The sequence below is a fragment of the Symphalangus syndactylus genome, chromosome 20 (assembly GCF_028878055.3).
Source record: "Symphalangus syndactylus isolate Jambi chromosome 20, NHGRI_mSymSyn1-v2.1_pri, whole genome shotgun sequence".
Classification (NCBI taxonomy): domain Eukaryota; kingdom Metazoa; phylum Chordata; class Mammalia; order Primates; family Hylobatidae; genus Symphalangus; species Symphalangus syndactylus.
The window spans coordinates 51,676,949-51,697,163 of NC_072442.2; the positions used below are offsets into that span (position 1 = coordinate 51,676,949).

The 20,215-nt window shown below is 37.9% G+C and overlaps 1 protein-coding gene across 7 annotated transcripts in view; it reads right to left on the reverse strand.

The window, feature by feature from the left end:
- Positions 1–20,215, reverse strand: part of CEP112 (centrosomal protein 112) — a 551,576-nt gene that overhangs the window by 476,457 nt on the left and 54,904 nt on the right. For 5 of the 7 annotated variants that reach the window (XM_055258901.2, XM_055258899.2, XM_055258897.2 and 2 more), the window contains exons 5-6: positions 14,464–14,557; positions 11,523–11,600 (exon numbers count right to left, since the gene is read on the reverse strand). In XM_055258901.2, coding sequence (XP_055114876.1) covers positions 11,523–11,600; positions 14,464–14,557 — 172 coding nt within the window. Of the gene's footprint in view, positions 1–11,522; positions 11,601–14,095; positions 14,195–14,463; positions 14,558–20,215 lie in introns of all 7 variants that reach the window. The other 2 variants (XM_055258903.2, XM_063629347.1) reach the window with 1 other exon arrangement.

The following is a 20,215-nucleotide window of genomic DNA, read 5'->3' on the forward strand; positions in this document are numbered from 1 at the left end:
GCTGAACAGTGAGAACACATGGACACAGGGAAGGGAACAACACACACTGGGGCCTGTCAGGGGAGGCTAGAGGGTTGTGGGGAGAGCATTAGAAAAAAGAGCTAATGCACACTGGGCTTAAGCGATGGGTTAATAGGTGCAGCAAACCATCATGGCACACGTATATAACAAACTTGCACATCCTGCACATGTACCCCAAAACTTAAAAAATGATAAAATAAAAATCCCTAGTGCTATTTATACCCTTGTAGCCAAATTCTAGCCCAACACCTAGAAACTACTAATCTGTTCTCCATCCTTATAGTTTTACCATTTCCAAAATACCATATAAATGCAATTAAAACAAAACAGCCTTTTTAGTCTGGCTTCTTCCATTCAATATAATATATTTGAAATTCATCCACTTTATTTTGTGATTTGATAATTGAGTCCTTTTCATTACTAAAGAGTATTCCATTGTATACATGTACATACAATTTGTTTATCCAGTCTCCAGCTGATGAGCATTTAGGACTATTTGCAGTTTTGAACAATTACCAAAAAAGAGGGAAAGAGAGAGCTGTTCTAAATACTTGCATATAAGGTTTTTGTGTGAACACAGACTTTCATCACACATAATACTTAGGAGTGAGATTGGTGGATCATATGATAAATGTGTTTTAATTTTTTTAAGTGCCAACTCTTTTCCAAGTAATATTTTGCAGCAAGAGGTGAGGGTTCCAGTTGCTTCTCATCCTCACCAGCATTTTGTATTGTCAGGTGTTTGTTTTCACTATTATAATAGGTGTGTAGTGGTATCTCATCACAGCATCTTTTGTCCCATCTTTTAATTAGGTTGTTTTCTTATTGTTGAGGTTTAAGAATCTTTATATATTCTGGACAAAGGTATTTGCCAGATATGTGAATATCTCCCTAAGATAAAACTGGCTTCACAACACAAACTGGAAAGTGTTCCCTCTTCCGGTGGAGATGGTATAGAATTGGTATTATTTCTCCCTTAATTGTTTAATTAAATTTGTCAGTGAAACCACGCAGGCCTGAAGTTTTCTTTATTGGGAGGTTTTTGTTTTTGTTTTTGAGATGGAGTCTCACTTCATCGCCCAGGCTGGAGTGCAGTGGCACGATCTCAGCTCACTGCAACCTCCACCTCCTGGGTTCAAGCAATTCTCCTGCTTCAGCCTCCCATGTAGCTAGGACTACAGGCACATGCCACCACATCCAGCTAATTTTTGTATTTTTAGTAGAGACGAGGTTTTACCATGTTGGCCAGGCTGGTCTCGAACTCCTGGCCTCAGGTCATCAGGCCACCTTGGCCTCCCAAAGTGCTAGGATTATAGGGTGTGAGCCACTGCGCCCAGCCTGTTGGGAGGTTTCAAAATATAAATTATATTTATTTAATAGCTATAGGACTATTCAGGTTATCTATTGCATCTTAAGTGAATTTTTGGTAGTTTGTGTTGCTCAAGGACTTTTTCCCTTTCATGCCCAGAGAGCTGCTGGCAGTAATCTCTTATTATACTTTGAGTATCTATAGTGTCTGTAATGGTATCTTCTCTTTCATTCTTGATATTAGCAAATCCATTCTTCTTTTCATTCTTTGTCAGTCTGGCTAAAAGTTCATTGATTCCATTCATCACTTAAAAATCCAGCTTTTGGTTTCACTGATTTTCATTATTGCTTGTGTTCAATTTCATTGATTTCTACTTTAATCTTTATTATTTCCTTCATCTGCTTACTTTGGGTTTAACTTGTTCTTTCGCCAGTTTCTTTAGATGGGCGTTTAGATTCATAATTTACAACTTTCTTCTTGTCTCTCTTGGTGCTTTCAAGATTTTCTCTTTGTTGGCCAGGTGTGGTGGCTCATGCCTGTAATCCCAGCACTTTGGGAGGCCGAGGCGGGTGGATCACCTGCGGTCAGGAGTTCGAGACCAGTCTGACCAACATGCAGAAACCCTGTCTCTACTAAAAATACAAAAAATTAGTCAGGCGTGGTGGCACATGCCTGTAATCCAGCTACTCGGGAGGCTGAGGCAGGAGAATCGCTTGAACCTGGGAGGCAGAAGTTGCAGTAAGCTGAGATCATGTCATTGCACTCTAGCCTGGGCAACAAGAGCGACACTTCGTCTCAAAAAAAAAATAAAATAAAATAAAAGATTTCTCTTTGTTTCTCAGCAATTTTAGTACTGTGGCTAGGTGTGACTCTTTGTATTTAAACTTGAAGTGCATTGAGCTTTTTGGATGTGCAAATTGATGTTTCTCATCAAACTAGAAATTTTCCAGCCAATCGTTCTTCAAACATATTTTCTGCTCCTTTGTCTCCTCTTGTTCTGGTACCCCCATTACACATATGTTGGTGCACTTAATGGTATTCCACATTTCCCTGAGGCAATGTTCATTTTTCTGCATTCTTTTTTCACTCTCTTCTTTGGCCTGCATAATCTCTATCAATCTATCTTCAAGTTCACTGAATCTTCTGCCAGTTCAAATCTATTGCTGAGCCCCTATGGTGAATTTTTCACTTTGGTTATATGGTTTAACACTATAATTTCCATCTGCTTTTTTTTTTTTTTTTTTTGCTTTTTTAGAGATGGGGGTCTCACTATGTTGCCCAGGCTGGAGTACAGTGGCTATGCCTCCTGAGGAGCTGGAACTACAGGTGCATGCCACTGTGCCCAGCTCTGTTCTTTTTTATAATTTAAATCTCTTTATGATATTCTGTATTTGATGTGATATGGTCATCACAGCTTTCTGGTTTTTGTTTTTGTTTTTGTTTTTTCAGATGGAGTCTCACTCTGTCGCCCAGGCTGGAGTGCAATGGTGCAATCTCGGCTCTCTGCAACCTCCACTTCCTAGGTTCAAGTGATCCTCCTGCTGCAGCTTCCCAAGTAGCTGGGACTACAGGTGTGCGCCACCATACCCAACTAATTTTTTGTATTTTTAGTAGAGATGGGGTTTCACTATGTTAGCCAGGATGGTCTTGATCTCTTGACCTTGTGATCCGCCCACCTCAGCCTCCCAAAGTGCTGGGATTACAGGCATGAGCCACTGCACCTGGCCCATCACAGTTTTCTTTACTTCTTTAAACATCGTTTCCTTTAGTTCTTTGAACACATTTGTAATGGCTATTTTGAAGCCTTTGTTAAATCTGGTCTCTCAGCTCTCTCACAGGCCATTTCTGTTGCATAATTTTTCTCTCTACAAGGGCCATACTTTCCTGTTTCTTTGCATGTCTTATAATTTTTTTTCTTGAAACTTGGACATTTTAGGTAATACAATGTAGCAACTTTGGACACTGATTCCCCTCTCCATGAGTAATTTTAATTGTTTTCATTTGTTTATTTGTTTAGTGGCTTGGCTAGACTATTTCATAAAGTATATTTCTCCCACAGGGTGAAGACTTTGGAATCACTCCTCAGTGTATGCAGCCTTGGGCATGCATACAGTCACCTGTGATGACAGTGGATTTTGCAGGGCTCCTCTGTTTTTTCCCCTTATCTTTTTGTCAAACTGTAAATCTAATTTGATATGACACCCAGCTATTATGTCTACTAATTGCTGGCTGTTTGTTCTATTATTTTCAACAATACCCTGGTCATAAATTGCTCCATAGCCTGATCCAATTAAATTCAGGCAGGGGTAGATGCTGAGGTAGTCTCTGAGGATTGTTCTGATCCCAGGAGGACTCTTCTTAGCTGTCTTTGTCCCTGGTTCTCTCTGGTGAATGTACTAGCCTGTGGTTTTGCTTATTGCTGTTAATTAGTAGGAACCACCAGACTCCTCTTTAAAATCTCCATTGTTTTCTACAGCATCCTTAGGTTTGAACTTCCCAACACTGTTTCCATTAGTCCATTTCTTTGAGGAGAGCTTCTGATCTCACTGGTCTTCAGACTGCCTCTCCCCCTGTGCAAAAATCTATGAGCTACTACACTGGGCACTATGCAGAGGGATAGCTTTCTTGTTCCCAGTTTGCATCTCTTGGAGTGAAATCTCTATCCTATGAACAAGTCAAGGTAAGGACAATGAAGGCCACAGTATTCTTGACCTACTGTGTCTGAGGCAGAGCTTCTGCCCTGTCAGTCTTGGCTGAGTGGAGGAAGAGAGCCCTTTCCCCCAACCACTAAGCTGCACTCACCAGGAATTTAGCCACCTCCACTCAGACTTCAAAGGGATAAGAAATGCTGGCAGCATGCCCCTCCCAATACGATACTGTATCCCTTGACTGGGAGCTGAGGGGAGAGAAACTTCATCTTCTTTGCCACACCCACGGGGAATGGAATTTCTGTGAAGCTGAGCTGGAGGAGGAACAGGGGAAAAGTGAAAGCAAGTCATGGTTCAAGTGCCAAAACTCTTGCTGTTCTTACCAAGCTGTAGTTGATTTTCTTGAATAAATGTCTTCATTTGTTCTATGCCTTTAGGACAATTTCCAGAGACTTTTAATTACCAATTACCAATTATGCTTGTTTTGCTAGGGAGCACATCTGTGGAGCTCCTCATGCTACCATTCTAGAAACAGAACCCCCCTCTTCTTTTCTAAAATAAGTATTTCATGCTGTAAATTTCCCAATGAAACCTACTTGGGCTACATCCCACACATTTTGATATGTTGTGTTGTCATTTTAAAATATTTTCTCATTTCCCTTAAGATTTTTTCTTTTACCCCTGGATTATTTAGAAGTGTGTTGTTTAATTTCTAAATATTTGTGGATTTCCCAAATAATTTGTTAACAATCTCTAGTTTAATTCTCTATGATCTGAAAAATTATTATCTTAATCATTATAATTATATTGTGAGGTTCTGAAAAATGGCGATGCTTGTTTGTTTGTCTCAGTGGACAATCAACTGCGTTCAGATCAGTCTGCAAATTCCATCTCTCCTACGGACAGTAGCTCTGGTGTCAGTTCCAAGTTTGAAGTCTTTACTATGTCATTTGAGTCTGCCTCTCACATGTACCACTCAGGGGGTGGTCTGGGACTAGGGCAATAGTTTACATCACAGTTCAGTTCTCTAAGACTTCTATGAGACTATGATTTGGGGGGTATGTTCCATACATGTCCACCTTGGAGAAAGACTGGAACTTGTATGGTTCATACACAGACTAGCAATCCCCTTCTCCCACTCTTTCCATTCCTGGATTTCCCTCCATACTCTCTGGCTCTGAGAGCTTCTTTCTCAGTCCCACTGGCCAAACTCTGAAGGAACCTCATTGCACTATTGTACAGTTCCATGTGACTAGGCATACTCTCAGAGGAAAGTATAATAGCAAGCGAAAAGACATGGGAAAAAAAAGTATATAAAATGTTCCTCCCATATTCTTTGCATGAAGAGAGGTTTCTTTTATCTGTTGATCTAGCCAAACAGATGGGCGCTAACTGCTGCCCTTATACCACAATAGCATAGTTTTTCCACTGGGGCTGGTCTAGAGGCAGGGCCAGGAAAGAAAAAAAAAAATCCCCTCACATTCTTCCATTCTCCCACTTCTCTGGCCAAAAAGATGGGCTGCTCTGTAAGTTTCTGCCATCCACGCCTGCTACACAATCGCTCAATTTGGCCCACCCTGGAGTCAAAGCTGGGAGTTAAGGAAGAAAAAAACACAAACAGAAAACCAGGAAACTTCCTGCCACTGTATCAGTGATTCTTCATATTCCAACTTCCCTCTCAATCGGCCTGTTATTATTGACTTTTCAGAGTCCCCAAGTGGTTCGCTTTTTGTATTTTGTCCAGAATTCTTGGTTGTGGGAGAACCTGGCTGTAATAGATTTACTCATGGCCAGAAGTTTACATTCACTTTTAAAAGAAATAAATGTCAACTTCTCAAATAAAACTCTGAATATAGTTACACTCCTATTTAAAAAAACACTTAAAATGTTAAGAAAATAAGTGCTGATATTTTACCATGGGGAATTATCAGTTACCATTTTGAGTAGATACTTCCAGATATTTTTACACTCTAGAGAAAGACATTTGTCTTATCAAAGTATTAATTTTTTATGTAAACCACTCTCATAACTCTTCTTCATTTGGGTAACTTTGTCCTAGTCTCAAAATATGACACTTTCACTCATTTGTGGAAAACTACAGCCAAATGAGAAGCCTAAAATATCAGAATGTTCAGCTCAGTTTCTCTCCAAGACCACCGTGTAGTATGAAATGGACAGGAGTCAGGCACGGTGGTGTGCACCACCAGCTACTCAAGAGGCTGAGGCAAGAGGATCACTTGAACCCATGAGTTCAAGGCTGCAGTGAGCTATGATCATGCCACTGCACTTTAGCCTTGGTGACAGAGCAAGACCCTGTCTCTAAAAAAAAGAAAAAAAAGAAAATGGGCAGGTTTCTAACCTACATGAAAAAAAAACATGAAATTGCCTAAAATAAAACTAGATAAGACAGCTGAAATTAGATGCTCACTTAATGAGAATTGTCCCAACTAATCATACCACAAAGTACCCCATTAATGAATACAACATATTTCCCTTCTCCGTAACCTTAAGTAAAATTACAATAAAGACCCATGAAGAAGAGGAAAAGAAAGAGAAAAAAAAGAGAAGAGAAAGGAGAAAAAGGAAAAAATAAGAAAAGAGACTACAAATCTCTGTGTAATTAGAATTGCAAAGAAAATATTATCAATTCAATTATCACACAAGAGTAACATAATTTTCTTAGGATAAAAGTTGGTCTTTCTATGTATGGTCATTTTTCTTTTAAACCATCAGTCAGTAATGACCATGTTTTTTAGTGCTACAATTTAAAAGCTTCATTCAATGGAAGATTTCAATTGTGTCAGCAAGCTAATTTTTCCCATCCATTTCTATACCTATAAAGTAGATAAAGGGACTTAAATTCAAAGGGAAACAGGATGCTTAACTTGTTTCATGATTGTGATTTCATGAATGTTAATATTATATGCCTCACTTATCAAAGAAAATTCACAAGCACATTCTAGAAACCAGAATGTACATACTTATGACTTTTTTCTACTACCTTAAAACTGTAGCACTTTAAAAAGGAAGCTACAAATAATTCCTAGTCAACATCAAAAGCTTCCAATATTCCTGACATAGATCTTAAGATATTACATTAATCGCAAAATAAATAATAGAATCTAAAACTTGAAAAACCAAATAAGACATAATTTTTAAAGTTTTTTTTCAAATGGGTACACATAGAGTGTTTCACAATGATCCATGAGTCACTAAAGGGAGGATGTTCCAAAGCCTCCATCCATGCAAGTACTCAAATGAACTTACGAATAGCGAATACCCACAGCACAACCATTCAGCTTGTGACTTAGAGAGTCAGACACAAAATAGGTATACAATATATTGAGTAAGCAAGAAAGCGTCACAAAAACTAAATGTTGAAAAAGTTAAATATTAAGAAAAAATACAAGAGAAAAATATCGTTGCAAGTTTTTAATAAATAAATCTCTATTTGAATTATGTATTCTTAGAAAAAATACTAACATACTCCTGGGAAAATAAAGAATATATTTGGGAATTTGATTTCTGGGAAAATAAAGAATATATTTGGGAAAAATTTGATTTTTTAACAAAAACTAGAAAATTCAAATTCTACAACATCTAAGGCATCTGAATGAAGGTGTTGACAGTAACACCAGTAATATAAAAAATGTATCCGTAGTCCAGAGCACAAAAATTAACTCTGGCTACTAATGGATCACTCAGAGGAAGAAAGAAAACAAGCCAGTCACACATTCTCATACAAAACTAAAATCAAAGCAAAATCTAAGCTTTCCAATAAATTGAATACTTAAATTATTCTACTTAAAGAGATACAGCTCAGCCTGATTAATGCCTATATGGTATAAATATATAAAAATACAAGACTTTTATATTTTACAGTTAGTGTATTTGAACAATAAAAATGCGAACAAAACCCTAGACAGACCTACTTTTAAGGTATTACCTCACAATATCTTAAATGTTTTAATTTTATTATACCAAGGAAAGATTTAATTCTCAGAACAGTTAAACAACCGTGAAAAGTACTCTATGTGCTAAGTAATGTATATCATGTTTCAAGTGGCTAAGGGCAAAGGCGAGTTTAAAAGGATAGCTCCAGAATTTTCTTTTCCACTTTGATGTTGCTCTCTGGCAAAAGGAATTTGTCTTTCTGAAGGATTTCCTGTGCTCTTCTCCCACACTGGTAACAGCACTTCCCTCCAATGAAAACTTCCCCTGCACCTTAAAATATGAAAATGTTTTTCTTTTGATTTATTATCCTTCTCTCATCAATTCTACTTCTCTCTTTCTCTAGAAAACTCCCAAAATTAATAGGAGGCCCACATTACTTTAATTTCCTATCCATTTCCCAACCTTCTAACTGTGCCCATTCCATGAGCCAGACAACCTCCCTCACTCTGCTCTCCACCCAGACCTCCTGACTCTCTGAGCTCTCCAAAGATTAGAGCTGTCCTAGTCTCTGGGCGCAGCTGCCTCCTCAAACAGTGTGACTCCAACATATACCTCCAGCTCTTGACTCTCAAGAAGCTCTAGGCCTTGAACTACCCCATTTAACCTTACCAGTTTTCAAACTCCACTATCTAAATTAAAACCGTTAAAATGGGTCCGCCCTCATCTGACAGTCAATTAACTGACAAAAGGCCAACGTTTCCGTTTCTCAGAACCGCCTTTAGGTGTCCTTCAGTTCAGCCTTTCAGTCACTTAGCACATTTTACTCTCTCAAAAGTTTTTCCTTTTTACCTTTCCCTCCTCCCAGCAATCACACTAACATGCAGTCCACTATAAAGACCTAAAACAGCCAGGCGTGATGGCCCACACTTGTAATCCCAGCACTCTGGGAGGCCGAGGTGGGCAGATCACCTGAAGGTCAGGAGTTCGAGACCAGCCTGACCAACATGGTGAAACCCCCGTCTCTACTAGAAATACAAAAATTAGCCAGGCATGGTGGCACGCACCTGTAATCCCAGCTACTTGGGAGGCTGAGGCAGGAGGATTGCTTGAACCCGGGAGGTGGAGGTTGCAGTGAGCCACGATAGCACCACTGCACTCCAGCCTGTGTGACACAACAAAATTCTCTCTCAAAAAAAAAAAAAAAAAAAAAGAAGAAAAAGAAAAAGAAAAAAAAAGACCTAAAAGATAATCAGGACCTTGTCTCCATTTCTACTCATATCCAATAGAACTTTCATATTCCCACCAAGTCAATTTCCCTAAAGCACTGCTTTCATTAAAGATCATTATTAGTAGGAAGTTTTTAAGTTTTTTGAAATAACAATCCCTAATGTCAGTGAATAGGTGGAAAATGGACAACTGATATACTGCTGGTCGAAGAAAATGGACAACTGATACGGCTGGTTGAAACTGATATGAACTTTCTGGAAGACAATGTAACAAAGATGTCATGTAAGCTAAGAAAGCAACCAAATATGTATAAAAAGATTCTTATACGGAATTTTACTGCAAAATTACTTGTGTTAAACAAACTGGGAGCAATTCAGATGTCCAAAAATAGCAGAACACTTAAAAAGTTTATGGAATATCCATCCAAAAGAAAAATAAATGCTACCATTCACAGTCATTTATATAGAATTCTTATAAACTCATATAAAATGTTAAATTGCATATAAGATAGCATTTATAATAAATTTTGTTGAATCTTATAAAAACACACAGAAAAAAGGGAGGAAAAGGTATGTTATATAACAAAATGTTAACACAGGTCTCTGTTGATTTTTATTCCTCTGATTTTCTATATTTTTCAAATTATAAATTATTTTTATAATAAAACATATTCTAAAATCATTTTAAGCACTTTTTGTTGTTTCCTCAAAGCATTTAAACAGTTAACCATCAGAGTGAACAGGCAACCTACAGAATGGGAGAAAATTTTTGCAACCTACTCATCTGACAAAGGGCTAATATCCGAATCTACAATGAACTCAAACAAATTTACAAGAAAAAAACAAACAACCCCATCAAAAAGTGGGCAAAGGACATGAACAGACACTTCTCAAAAGAAGACATTTATGCAGCCAAAAAACACATGAAGAGATGCTCATCATCACTGGCCATCAGAGAAATGCAAATCAAAACCACAGTGAGATACCATCTCACACCAGTTAGAATGGCCATCATTAAAAAATCAGGAAACAACAGGTGCTGGAGAGGATGTGGAGAAACAGGAACACTTTTACACTGTTGGTGGGACTGTAAACTAGTTCAACCATTGTGGAAGTCAGTGTGGCGATTCCTCAGGGATCTAGAACTAGAAATACCATTTGACCCAGCCATCCCATTACTGGGTATATACCCAAAGGATTATAAATCATGCTGCTATAAAGACACATGCACACATATGTTTATTGTGGCACTATTCACAATAGCAAAGACTTGGAACCAACCCAAATGTCCAACAACGATAGACTGGATTAAGAAAATGTGGCACATATACACCATGGAATACTATGCAGCCATAAAAAATGATGAGTTCATGTCCTTTGTAGGGACATGGATGAAACTGGAAAACATCATTCTCAGTAAACTATCGCAAGGACAAAAAACCAAACACCGCATGTTCTCACTCACAGGTGGGAATTGAACAATGAGAACTCATGGACACAGGAAGGGGAACATCACACTCCGGGGACTGTTGTGGGGTTGGGGGAGGGCGGGGGGACAGCATTAGGAGATATACCTAATGCTAAATGACGAGTTAATGGGTGCAGGAAATCAACACGGCACATGTATACATATGTAACAAACCTGCACATTGTGCACACGTACCCTAAAACCTAAAGTATAATAATAATAAAAATAAATAAATAAATAAAAATAAAAATAAAAAAATTTAAAAAGCATTTAAACAGTTAGCATTTATGTAAAGTGAAATGAGAAAAAAAAAAATCCAGGGCTCAATATTGCCTAAAATTTAAAAGCTAAACTTCTCAATTTAGCATTCAAAGCTCCAATGCAACGCAGCCTGACACAGTGCCCACAGATTCCACACATAAATTCCAAACACCCAATCACAACAGCTCACTTACCCCACCACATCTTTCTTCGTGCCTATTTCTGCCTCCAATTCCCACTTCTCTACCTCAGCAAATACGTTCACGACCCTGAGCCTCTATAAACTGTTTTCCATAACAGCTGCTCATCCATGGGGTCCCCTTGAGTGTTTTTAACCCAAACGGCTGTGTTGCTTCAAGTTCTCCTTCCCTCCCCTCCAGCTCGGGTGACTCACATAACTCATCTTGGTATTCTACCATATACTAACTTTAATTATTATTTATTATTATTTAACTATTTCATGTGTATATCTCTTATTTCACACATAAGAAAGTTAGCTTGTTGGAGACAGGGACTATTTTATGTTTGTTCAGAATGTTATTTATTTCCTATACTTAAGCTCTTCTCAAGGCCACACAGTAACATATATCTAACATCCAACGTTCACTGAATAAAATCAAATTAGTTCAGATATTATCCACATACAATATGATTTTGACACATCTATATATACATAAAGCAAATACTTTTTTTACCCCAAGATTCCAACTATTAAGGCGAGCTTCAATGTCACTATCATCCAAAGAAACAGGAGATTTTTTCGAATAAGCTTCCTGAAATACAAAAGGGAAAAAGGAAGAGGAGAGGAAGGAAAGATGGAAGAAATAAAAGGAAAAGATGGAAAAGATAAAAGGGGAAAAGATAGAAGAGATAAAAGGGGAAATAAAGAGGAAGGACAGGAAAGAAGGGAGGAAGGAAGGAAAAAAGGAAAGGAAGAAAGGAAGGGAGGAAAAGAAGGGAAAGCAGAGGAAGAGAGGGAGGAAAAGAAGAGAAAGAAGTGGGAAGGGAGGGAGAAAAAAAGGACAAAATACATGTCATTCAGCGCAATGAGAGTTTTGTGTGCTTGTCTGGTAATGCTGTATTGCCCTCAAAGGAAAGGATTAGGTTACAACTGAACTAGAGTTCTTAGTTCTAAGTAATGACTGCTTAGGGCTATGTGCTGCCTTAACAACATATTCACACAGTAACTAGATTTCAAAAAAAAAAAAAAAAATTAAAAATCAATCCAGGCTCTTCTCTTTAAGTTCTTTTACAAAAAGTTTTAATTGTGGCATACCACAGTAGCTTTAAAGTGTGTTGTGGGGGACAGGGGCGACGTGAAAAGATGAATTATTCTCATAAAAATTAGTTAACAGGGAAGTTTTGTGCTGATGTCCAAGAAGCTCTTTGTTCTTAAATTAATTCTCACCCATACACTGAATATAAAGATAAATAATCTTTGGACTCACATCATAAAAACACAATTATGGTTGGGCACGGTGGCTCATGCCTGTAATCCTAGCACTTTGGGAGTCCAAGGCGGTTGGATCACGAGGTCAGGAGATCAAGACCATCCTGGCTAACACAGTGAAACCCCGTCTCTACTAAAAATACAAAAAATTAGCCGGGCGTGGTGGTGGGCACCTGTAATCCCAGCTACTCAGGAGGCTAAGGCAGGAGAATGGTGTGAACCTGGGAGGCGGAGCTTGCAGTGAGCCAAGATCACGCCACTGCACTCCAGCCTGGGTGACAGAGCGAGACTTCATCTCAAAAAAAAACAAAAAAAACACAATTATGGTGATTCTTCACTTTTTAAAACATAACAATTCCATGCTTTTTTCATTCATGTATAATTTTTGTATTACACATTTATCAGCCCCAGATTAAAACTATAATGAACTAGAGACAACCTAAGATCTGTGCCCAGAAATTGACAATGACCAGAAAACCGTAAAAACTTAGAAAGGTAAGTCTGTGGAAAAGAATGGCTATTTTACAGCCCAGAAAGTATATTTTAAAATTAGATTTGTTGATACAGCATTCTCATGCTTTTAGAAGGCTTAATTGCTAACAAATGTATCTATTTATATCTATGGTCATTTAAATTACTATGAAGTAATTTTTTTAAATGCACTAAAATGTTCTTCATATTTTACTGAGTTTCTACATTTCTTTTCAATACAATACTGTATTATTATTTATAATACTATATTAAAATTCATTATCACTTCTACTAGTGGTCCTCTGCTTTTTGTATGTTTTTCTCATCAACAAGAATTTCTTAAATAAGAAAATGTACCTGCCTTGCTTATTCTGAGTAAATATAATGATTGCAGTTTATCACTATTTAAAATATGCTGCCCTTTATATTTTTTTAATTCCAAATTATCATTCGATAAAATGCAATAAGTTATGTTCATAGTGCTACGTGCTAAAGCAGTCATGTGTTGGCCAGGCGCAGTGGCTCACGCCTGTCATCCCAGCACTTTGGGAGGCCGAGGCGGGCGGATCACGAGGTCAGGAGATCAAGACCATCCTGACTAACACGGTGAAACCCCGTCTCTACTAAAAATACAAAAAATTAGCCGGGTGTGGTGGCGGGCGCCTGTAGTCCCAGCTACTCGGGAGTCTGAGGCAGGAGAACGGCGTGAATCCGGGAGGCGGAGTTTGCAGTGAGCCGAGATCATGCAGGTACCATTGCACTCCAGCCTGGGCGACAGAGCAAGACTCTGTCTCAAAAAAACTAAAACAAAAACAGTCATGTGTTACACATGCTTTCTCTTGTAACTAAAAGTCATGTAACTCAAGACAGCCAGAGTTAGGCAATAAAGACTGGAATAAGCAGGCACAGTGTTTCTCTTTTCAAAGCTAACTGGGGCTGGGCGCAGTGGCTCATGCCTATAATCCCAACACTTTGGGAGGCTGTGGCGGGCGGATCACTTGAGGTCAGGAGTTCAATACCAGCCTGGTCAACATGGTGAAACTCTGTCTCTACTAAAGATACAAAAATTAGCCAGGCACGGCGGCACATGCCTGTAGTCTCAGCTACTTGGGAGGCTGAGGCAGGAGAATGGCTTGAACCCAGGAGGCGGAGGTTGCAGTGAGGAGCCAACATTGCACCACTGCTCTCCAGCCTGGGCAACAGTGAGACTCCATCTCAAAAAAACAAAACAAAACAAAACAAAAAAACGCTAACTGGAGTGCTCATTAGCACCTTGTCCAAACCAAATCTATGTTGAACAAATAGATGCAAGACAGACATTCTTATTTCAAAATATACACAGTTTACCTTCATTAGAAAAGCAGTGTTCCCTACTTCACTACAAGTTAATTCCAGTTTCTTCTTAATTTTATGATCATCGGGTATATAATCATTTCCACATATATTCTGAATAAAGGGAAAATGTTATTCTTTGATACACAGGAGAAACAACAGATTGATGAATATAACACCTCAGAATCACTGAGGAAGTAGAAGGGATACTACACTATATACCAAACACCCCACTTTCTTTGACATCAGGATGTTCACCAGAATCATCCAACTTTATTCTGTTTTGAAGCAATCATTGGCACTTCAACAAATGAAATTAAAACTTTGTTCAGCTATTTTAAAACAACAAGCAAAAACCAAACAAAAGTAAAATCTAATCTTACACAAATCTTTGGGATATTATTCTGTCCATCTTCTCTTTGAGTTGGACTCAAGGAATGTGATCTCATTCGGAGCTTCCCAGTGTACTGTTCCCTGCTAAGAGACCAAAATAATCACAATCACCATTTGGAGAATTCAGAGGACACAGAGTATTAGAATCTAGGATTACCATTTTTTTTTCCCTTGGAAATGAGATGATAGTTTGTATTAACAATGATGTTCCATAGCCGGGCGTGGTGGCGAGTGCCTGTAATCCCAGCTACTTGGGAGGCTGAGGCAAGGAGAATCACTTGAACCTGGGAGGCAGAGGTTGCAGTGAGCTGAGATTGTGCCACTGCACTCCAGCCTGGGAGACAGTGCGAGACTCATCTCAAACAACAACAACAAAAAGACACACACACACACACACACACACACAAAATGATGTTCCACACCAAAAAAAAAAAGGAAAAGAAATACAAATAACCATTTTATTTATATTTCATTTCATTTAAATTATGAGGTTACATAAATGCCACAGACTTGCTTATGCAAATGCTATTTTTAAGTCAGACTATAATAAATCACCTGTATTTAAATCTTTTCTCCTCCTTTCCCATTTTCTCAAATGTAAAAAGAGAGAAAATGAAGCATATATTCTACGGGAAGAATATTGTTTTAAGGTCAGCAAACTTGGTTGGATTCACGTTCCACATCAACATGAAGCCTTAAAATATATAAAATAACAAAACCTTCATGTAGTTTAAAGTTTTAATTAATTTGAAAGCATGTCAGAAACCACAGATATATCAAAGTCTTCTATTTAAAAACACACCATGTTAATTTAGGTAAAATGTGAAATGCAGAGTAAGTAGGAAACAAGTTTAAATCGACTTCATCAAAAAGACTCTAATATAAATATCATGTAAAATACATTCTTAAATGGCCTCCTTTAGCCTGGAGTCTCTCTTATATGATTTTATTCAAACCACTTCAATGAAAGTTCCATGATTATGAACACCTATTCTCTGAACAACTGCTTCAAGATACATTAAATGGAAAATAACCATTATACAACGAATTAAAGTCACTAACATTCAACCACAAACCATATCAGGATTTCCTTCACAAACTGTGACCTATGCTAAGTATTTCCAAAAGACAGAATATTAATTCAAAAGACAATATTAAAATGAATGTATTTTGTAACTAAAACTGATAGAATAACATTCCTTAGACTAGTTAATAAGTAACGTAAAATGGCTGAAAAAGCTGTTTTAAAGAGAGCTGCTTATTTTTTATACCCCTATTCAGTATCATAAACATCCAAATAGTTAAAAGCAAATGAGAAAAATGGGCAAAGTTAATATTTTGAGTATAATTATACCAGTCAATGTGCATCAGCTGATATAAGCATTTAAAACTCTATGAGGAGAGGTAACCTTATATGTCATACTAAGCAGTGGCCTATTCTTCTTTAAGAATAGATTAAATAATCATAAAAAGATCTATACTTAAAAATTGAAAAATGCTTAATACTAAAATTCTTCTCATAAAAAAATACTAATTTAAAAAGGAGCCTGAAATATTTATCTATTTATTGCACAGGGTTGCATACATAAAACAACACACCCTCTTGATTCACTTGTAGCTGTCCTTCTGTACCAAACTCTTTACCCTCACAATAAATTTTCAGAAATGTTATTGCATCCATGCTCTAACTTGTCATATATTTTTCAATCAACTACAATATGACTTGCATTCATCCCAAAAGTGCTATAACTAAGGTCATCAACAGTCTCCTAGACACTCAAGCAAATGAGTCATAATCTGTCCTTAATTTAGTTGATGTCACTAAAACATTAGAGACAGTAGTTTAAAGATGCTGAATTCAATGGCTCCATAAAACCATTCTCTGGCCAGGTGCAGTAGCTCACAACTGTAATCCCAGCACTTTGGGAGGCCAAGGTCAGCCTATTGCTTAAACTCAGGAGTTTGAGACCAGCCTGGGCAACATGTGACAAAAAGTAGTCAGTCGGGCGTGGTGGTACATGCCTGTGGTCCCAGCTACTTGGGAGGCTGAGGTAGGAGGATCACTTGAGGCCTGCAGGAGGTTGAGGCTACAGTGAGCTGTGACTGTTCCACTGCACTCTAGCCTGGGTGACAGAGTGAGACCCTGTCTAAAAACAAACGAACAAACAAAAACCATTTTTCCATGGTTCTCATCCTATCATTCAGAGATCCCCTTCACAATAACCTTCACTAGCTTTCTTTGCCCATCCATACATGCTGTGATCCCAGAGTTCTGTGTCTAATTTATTTTAATTTTACATGCTTTCTCTGGATGATCCAATGTATTAGTTTTTCAAATAATAAGTTTTGCTTACAAAATCTACATCTGTAGTCCAAATTTCTCTCTTGGCCTCCAAACCCATTACAAATACAAATTGAATAGCCCTACTTCCAATTCAACATGTCCATTACTATTAACTAAACTTATTATGTTACCCCTAATACGTGCACCAATGAAGGCCAAGTAATGGAGAGGCATTGTGGAAGCCAGCTTCTTGTGAACGCATTTGAGTCAACTGAAGGAGAAGGTCGGTATCATTGTTAAAATCTGGCTGGCACAAGAAAAACAGGACATTAGGTACAGAAGTTTCATTTTCTGCCATAAGACTGTCTCCAGCTGGAAACAACTTAAACTCTAAGTAAGTACAAAGGCTGAAATTCAGTGATGGCGCTGGTGGTCTAGGTGAACAGTGAAAATAGAAAGTGGGAGAAAAGTTCAACCTTAAAAGCCTTTTTATGAATAACAAGTGCCACACGCCACACAGAACAGCAACTCCTGGTGCTTATAAGGACAACCTACGACTGGTACAGGGGACCTGATCACAGTGAGCTCATAATATGGTACTTGTGTCAAGCAGAAAAGCGGTATTGTGCCTCAATTAATTTCAGGATGCCAAAACCAACATGGAAAGAAAAAATTCAGTACATTTGTAACATTCCCTGACATGCCCTTTACTCTTAAGCCATAAAACTAGGAGAATATAAATTTTCCCTTTCACTTTTTGCTAATGAGAAAATATTTCAACAGGAATTCACAAACACTCTCAAAGTATCAATGCTGATTCTTAATACTAGAAAAATATAAACTTATCCTTGTACAGATAAAGAAATAAGGAATGATATTTTATATATATATGTATATATATATATATATACATATATATATATATATATATATAAAGATATAAAGCCTAAAGGAAGACCAATCAAATGCCCTCCTGTAAAAGAAAATTACTTTAGGGGGTGATGTCAGCAAGACTCTCCTTCTCTCAATGGACACATAAATTCAACAACAATACATGGACCAAAATTCCCTTTGTGAGACATCCAGAGACCAGATGAGAGGTTCCTGTACCCCAGGCAAGCATGAAACCAACCACACTGAAGCCACTAGTAAAATTTGTGGAATCCTCTTGCGCCATAAGCAAGGTTACTTAAGGGACTTGTTGCTGTCTTGCCTGTATCTTAGCTCTGACAGGAAAAGGTCCCAGGTTGGGAACTGCTGAGAACAAAGCCTCCGGTTTGGACTAGTATGCAGTAACTGACCATAGCCCCTCCCACCAGCTCAGAAATAGCTGGTGGAAACTCCCAGTCCCAACCTCTCCCTGGGGAAGGAAAAAGCTGAAGCATCTGTCCAACATTCTGGCTTCTGGAAGGGGCTGCCTAAGGGACAGGATTCTGCAAGTGCTCACAGGACTAGTATTCTCTAAATGCCTGGGGACCACTAAGAACAAAGGTGGTGGTTTGGACTAGTAAGCACTCACAGTCAGAGCTCCTACCCCTGGCTCAGCATGACACAATTAGAAAAACTCATGGTCCACAGCTTCTCCCTGGGGAGGGAAAGAGAAGACTAAAGCATATATCCAACATTCAGACTCTTGGGGGACTGCCCAAGGAACTTGTTTCTGTCTCATCTGTCTTGAAGCACTGGTGGGATGCAGCATAAACTAAGTGCCTAGGGGCAGCTGAAAATAAAAAAGCAAGTAATAACCAAAAAAGGATTGAGCCAGTGTGCTACTAGCTCCAGAAGGCCCATAGTACAAGACACAGAATAAGAAGGAACAAGAGATTATGATCTCCTAAAAACAGAAACCAGCAAATCCCACTATTTAGAAATTTACACACCGAAGTCCAGAGAAGACATATCCACAGAAAAAGTTTATGAGGACTCCAGAATCTCTACTCAGGCCGATTCCTGAAGGTCTGCCCCTGTACAAAGCCAATCCATAAAGACTGGAAGAAGTGGCTGTTTTTCAAATATGCAGACATTAATACAAAGGGTCAAGGAAAATGAAAAATGGCCCAAAGAAAGTAACAAAATAAATCTTCAGAAACCAACCCCAAAGAAATGAAGGTAAATGGATTAGCTGGTAAGAATTAAAAATAACCATAATCAAAATATTCAATAAGCTTAGGATAAATTATGCATAAACAAAATGAGTATTTTAACAAACAAAATATTTTTAAAAAGAAAAATTTGAAGGCTGAAGAATACAATAACTGAACTAAAAATTTAACTAAAGGGCCTCAACAGCAGCCTTGATCAAGTACAAGAAAGAATCAGTAAACTCAAAGACAGGACATTTGAAATTATAGATTCCACAGAGCAAAAATGTTTTTAAAAGACATAAGAAACTTATGAGACACTATCAAGCAGGCCAATTTACATATTACTAAAGTCAGAGAAAGAGAAGAGAGAGAAAAGCAGTAAGCTTATTTAAAGAACTAATCTAAGGAGAAAAATGGACATCCAGATTTATGAAGCTCAAAGAATCCCAGGTAGGTTGAATGTAAGGAGATCTACACAAGGACACATTATAATCAAATTGCCAAAAGTCAAAGACAAAGAATTTTGAAATCAAAAAGAGAAAAGCAACTCACTACATACAAAGGAGACTCATAAAACTGTAAAAGGATTTTTCAACAGAAACTTATAGGCCAGGAGAGAATGGGATGATATATTCAAAGTACTAAAAGAGAAAAACTGCCAGTCAAGGATATTATTATATACCATGCAAATCTGTCCTTTAAAAATGAAAGAGAGATACAGTCCCAGACAAACAAAAGTTGAAGGAGTTCATCACCACTACACTTGACTTAAAAGAAATTCTAAAGGGAGTTCTTCAAATTGAAATGAAAGGACACTAGTTAGTGGCATGAAAACACATGAAAATATGAAACTCACTGATAAAAGTAATTATATATAAAATACAGATTACTCTATTGATATAATAGTGGTGCATAAATCATTTTCAACTTCAACATAAAAATGAAAAGATGAAAATCTTAAAAATAACTATAACTGTTACCGAAACACAAGGAGTCCAGTCTAGGTCCCACTGCTCACTGCACAGAAAGCCAATCAATGAAACAATGAGTACTGCTAGGGAAGAAGGCTTTATTTGGGCACTGAAGCCAAGGATATGGGAGATCAGTATCAAATCCATCTCCTCGCCCAACTAAAATTAGTTTATATAGAGGGAAGAAATGTTAACTACCTGTGGGAAAACAGGAATTAGGGAGTGGTAAGGAAGCGGAGTTCGTCAACAGGAAGCAGATGGTTGGTTAGGCAATCATGATAGGTGAGGGGTCTGGCATAACATTGTCTAGATGCAGTGATTTGGTAAGTTTCAGTTCCTTGATACTATCTTGAATACGTGACGGTTGGTTTCCAGAGAAAGGAACTCAAATAAGACAACCGTT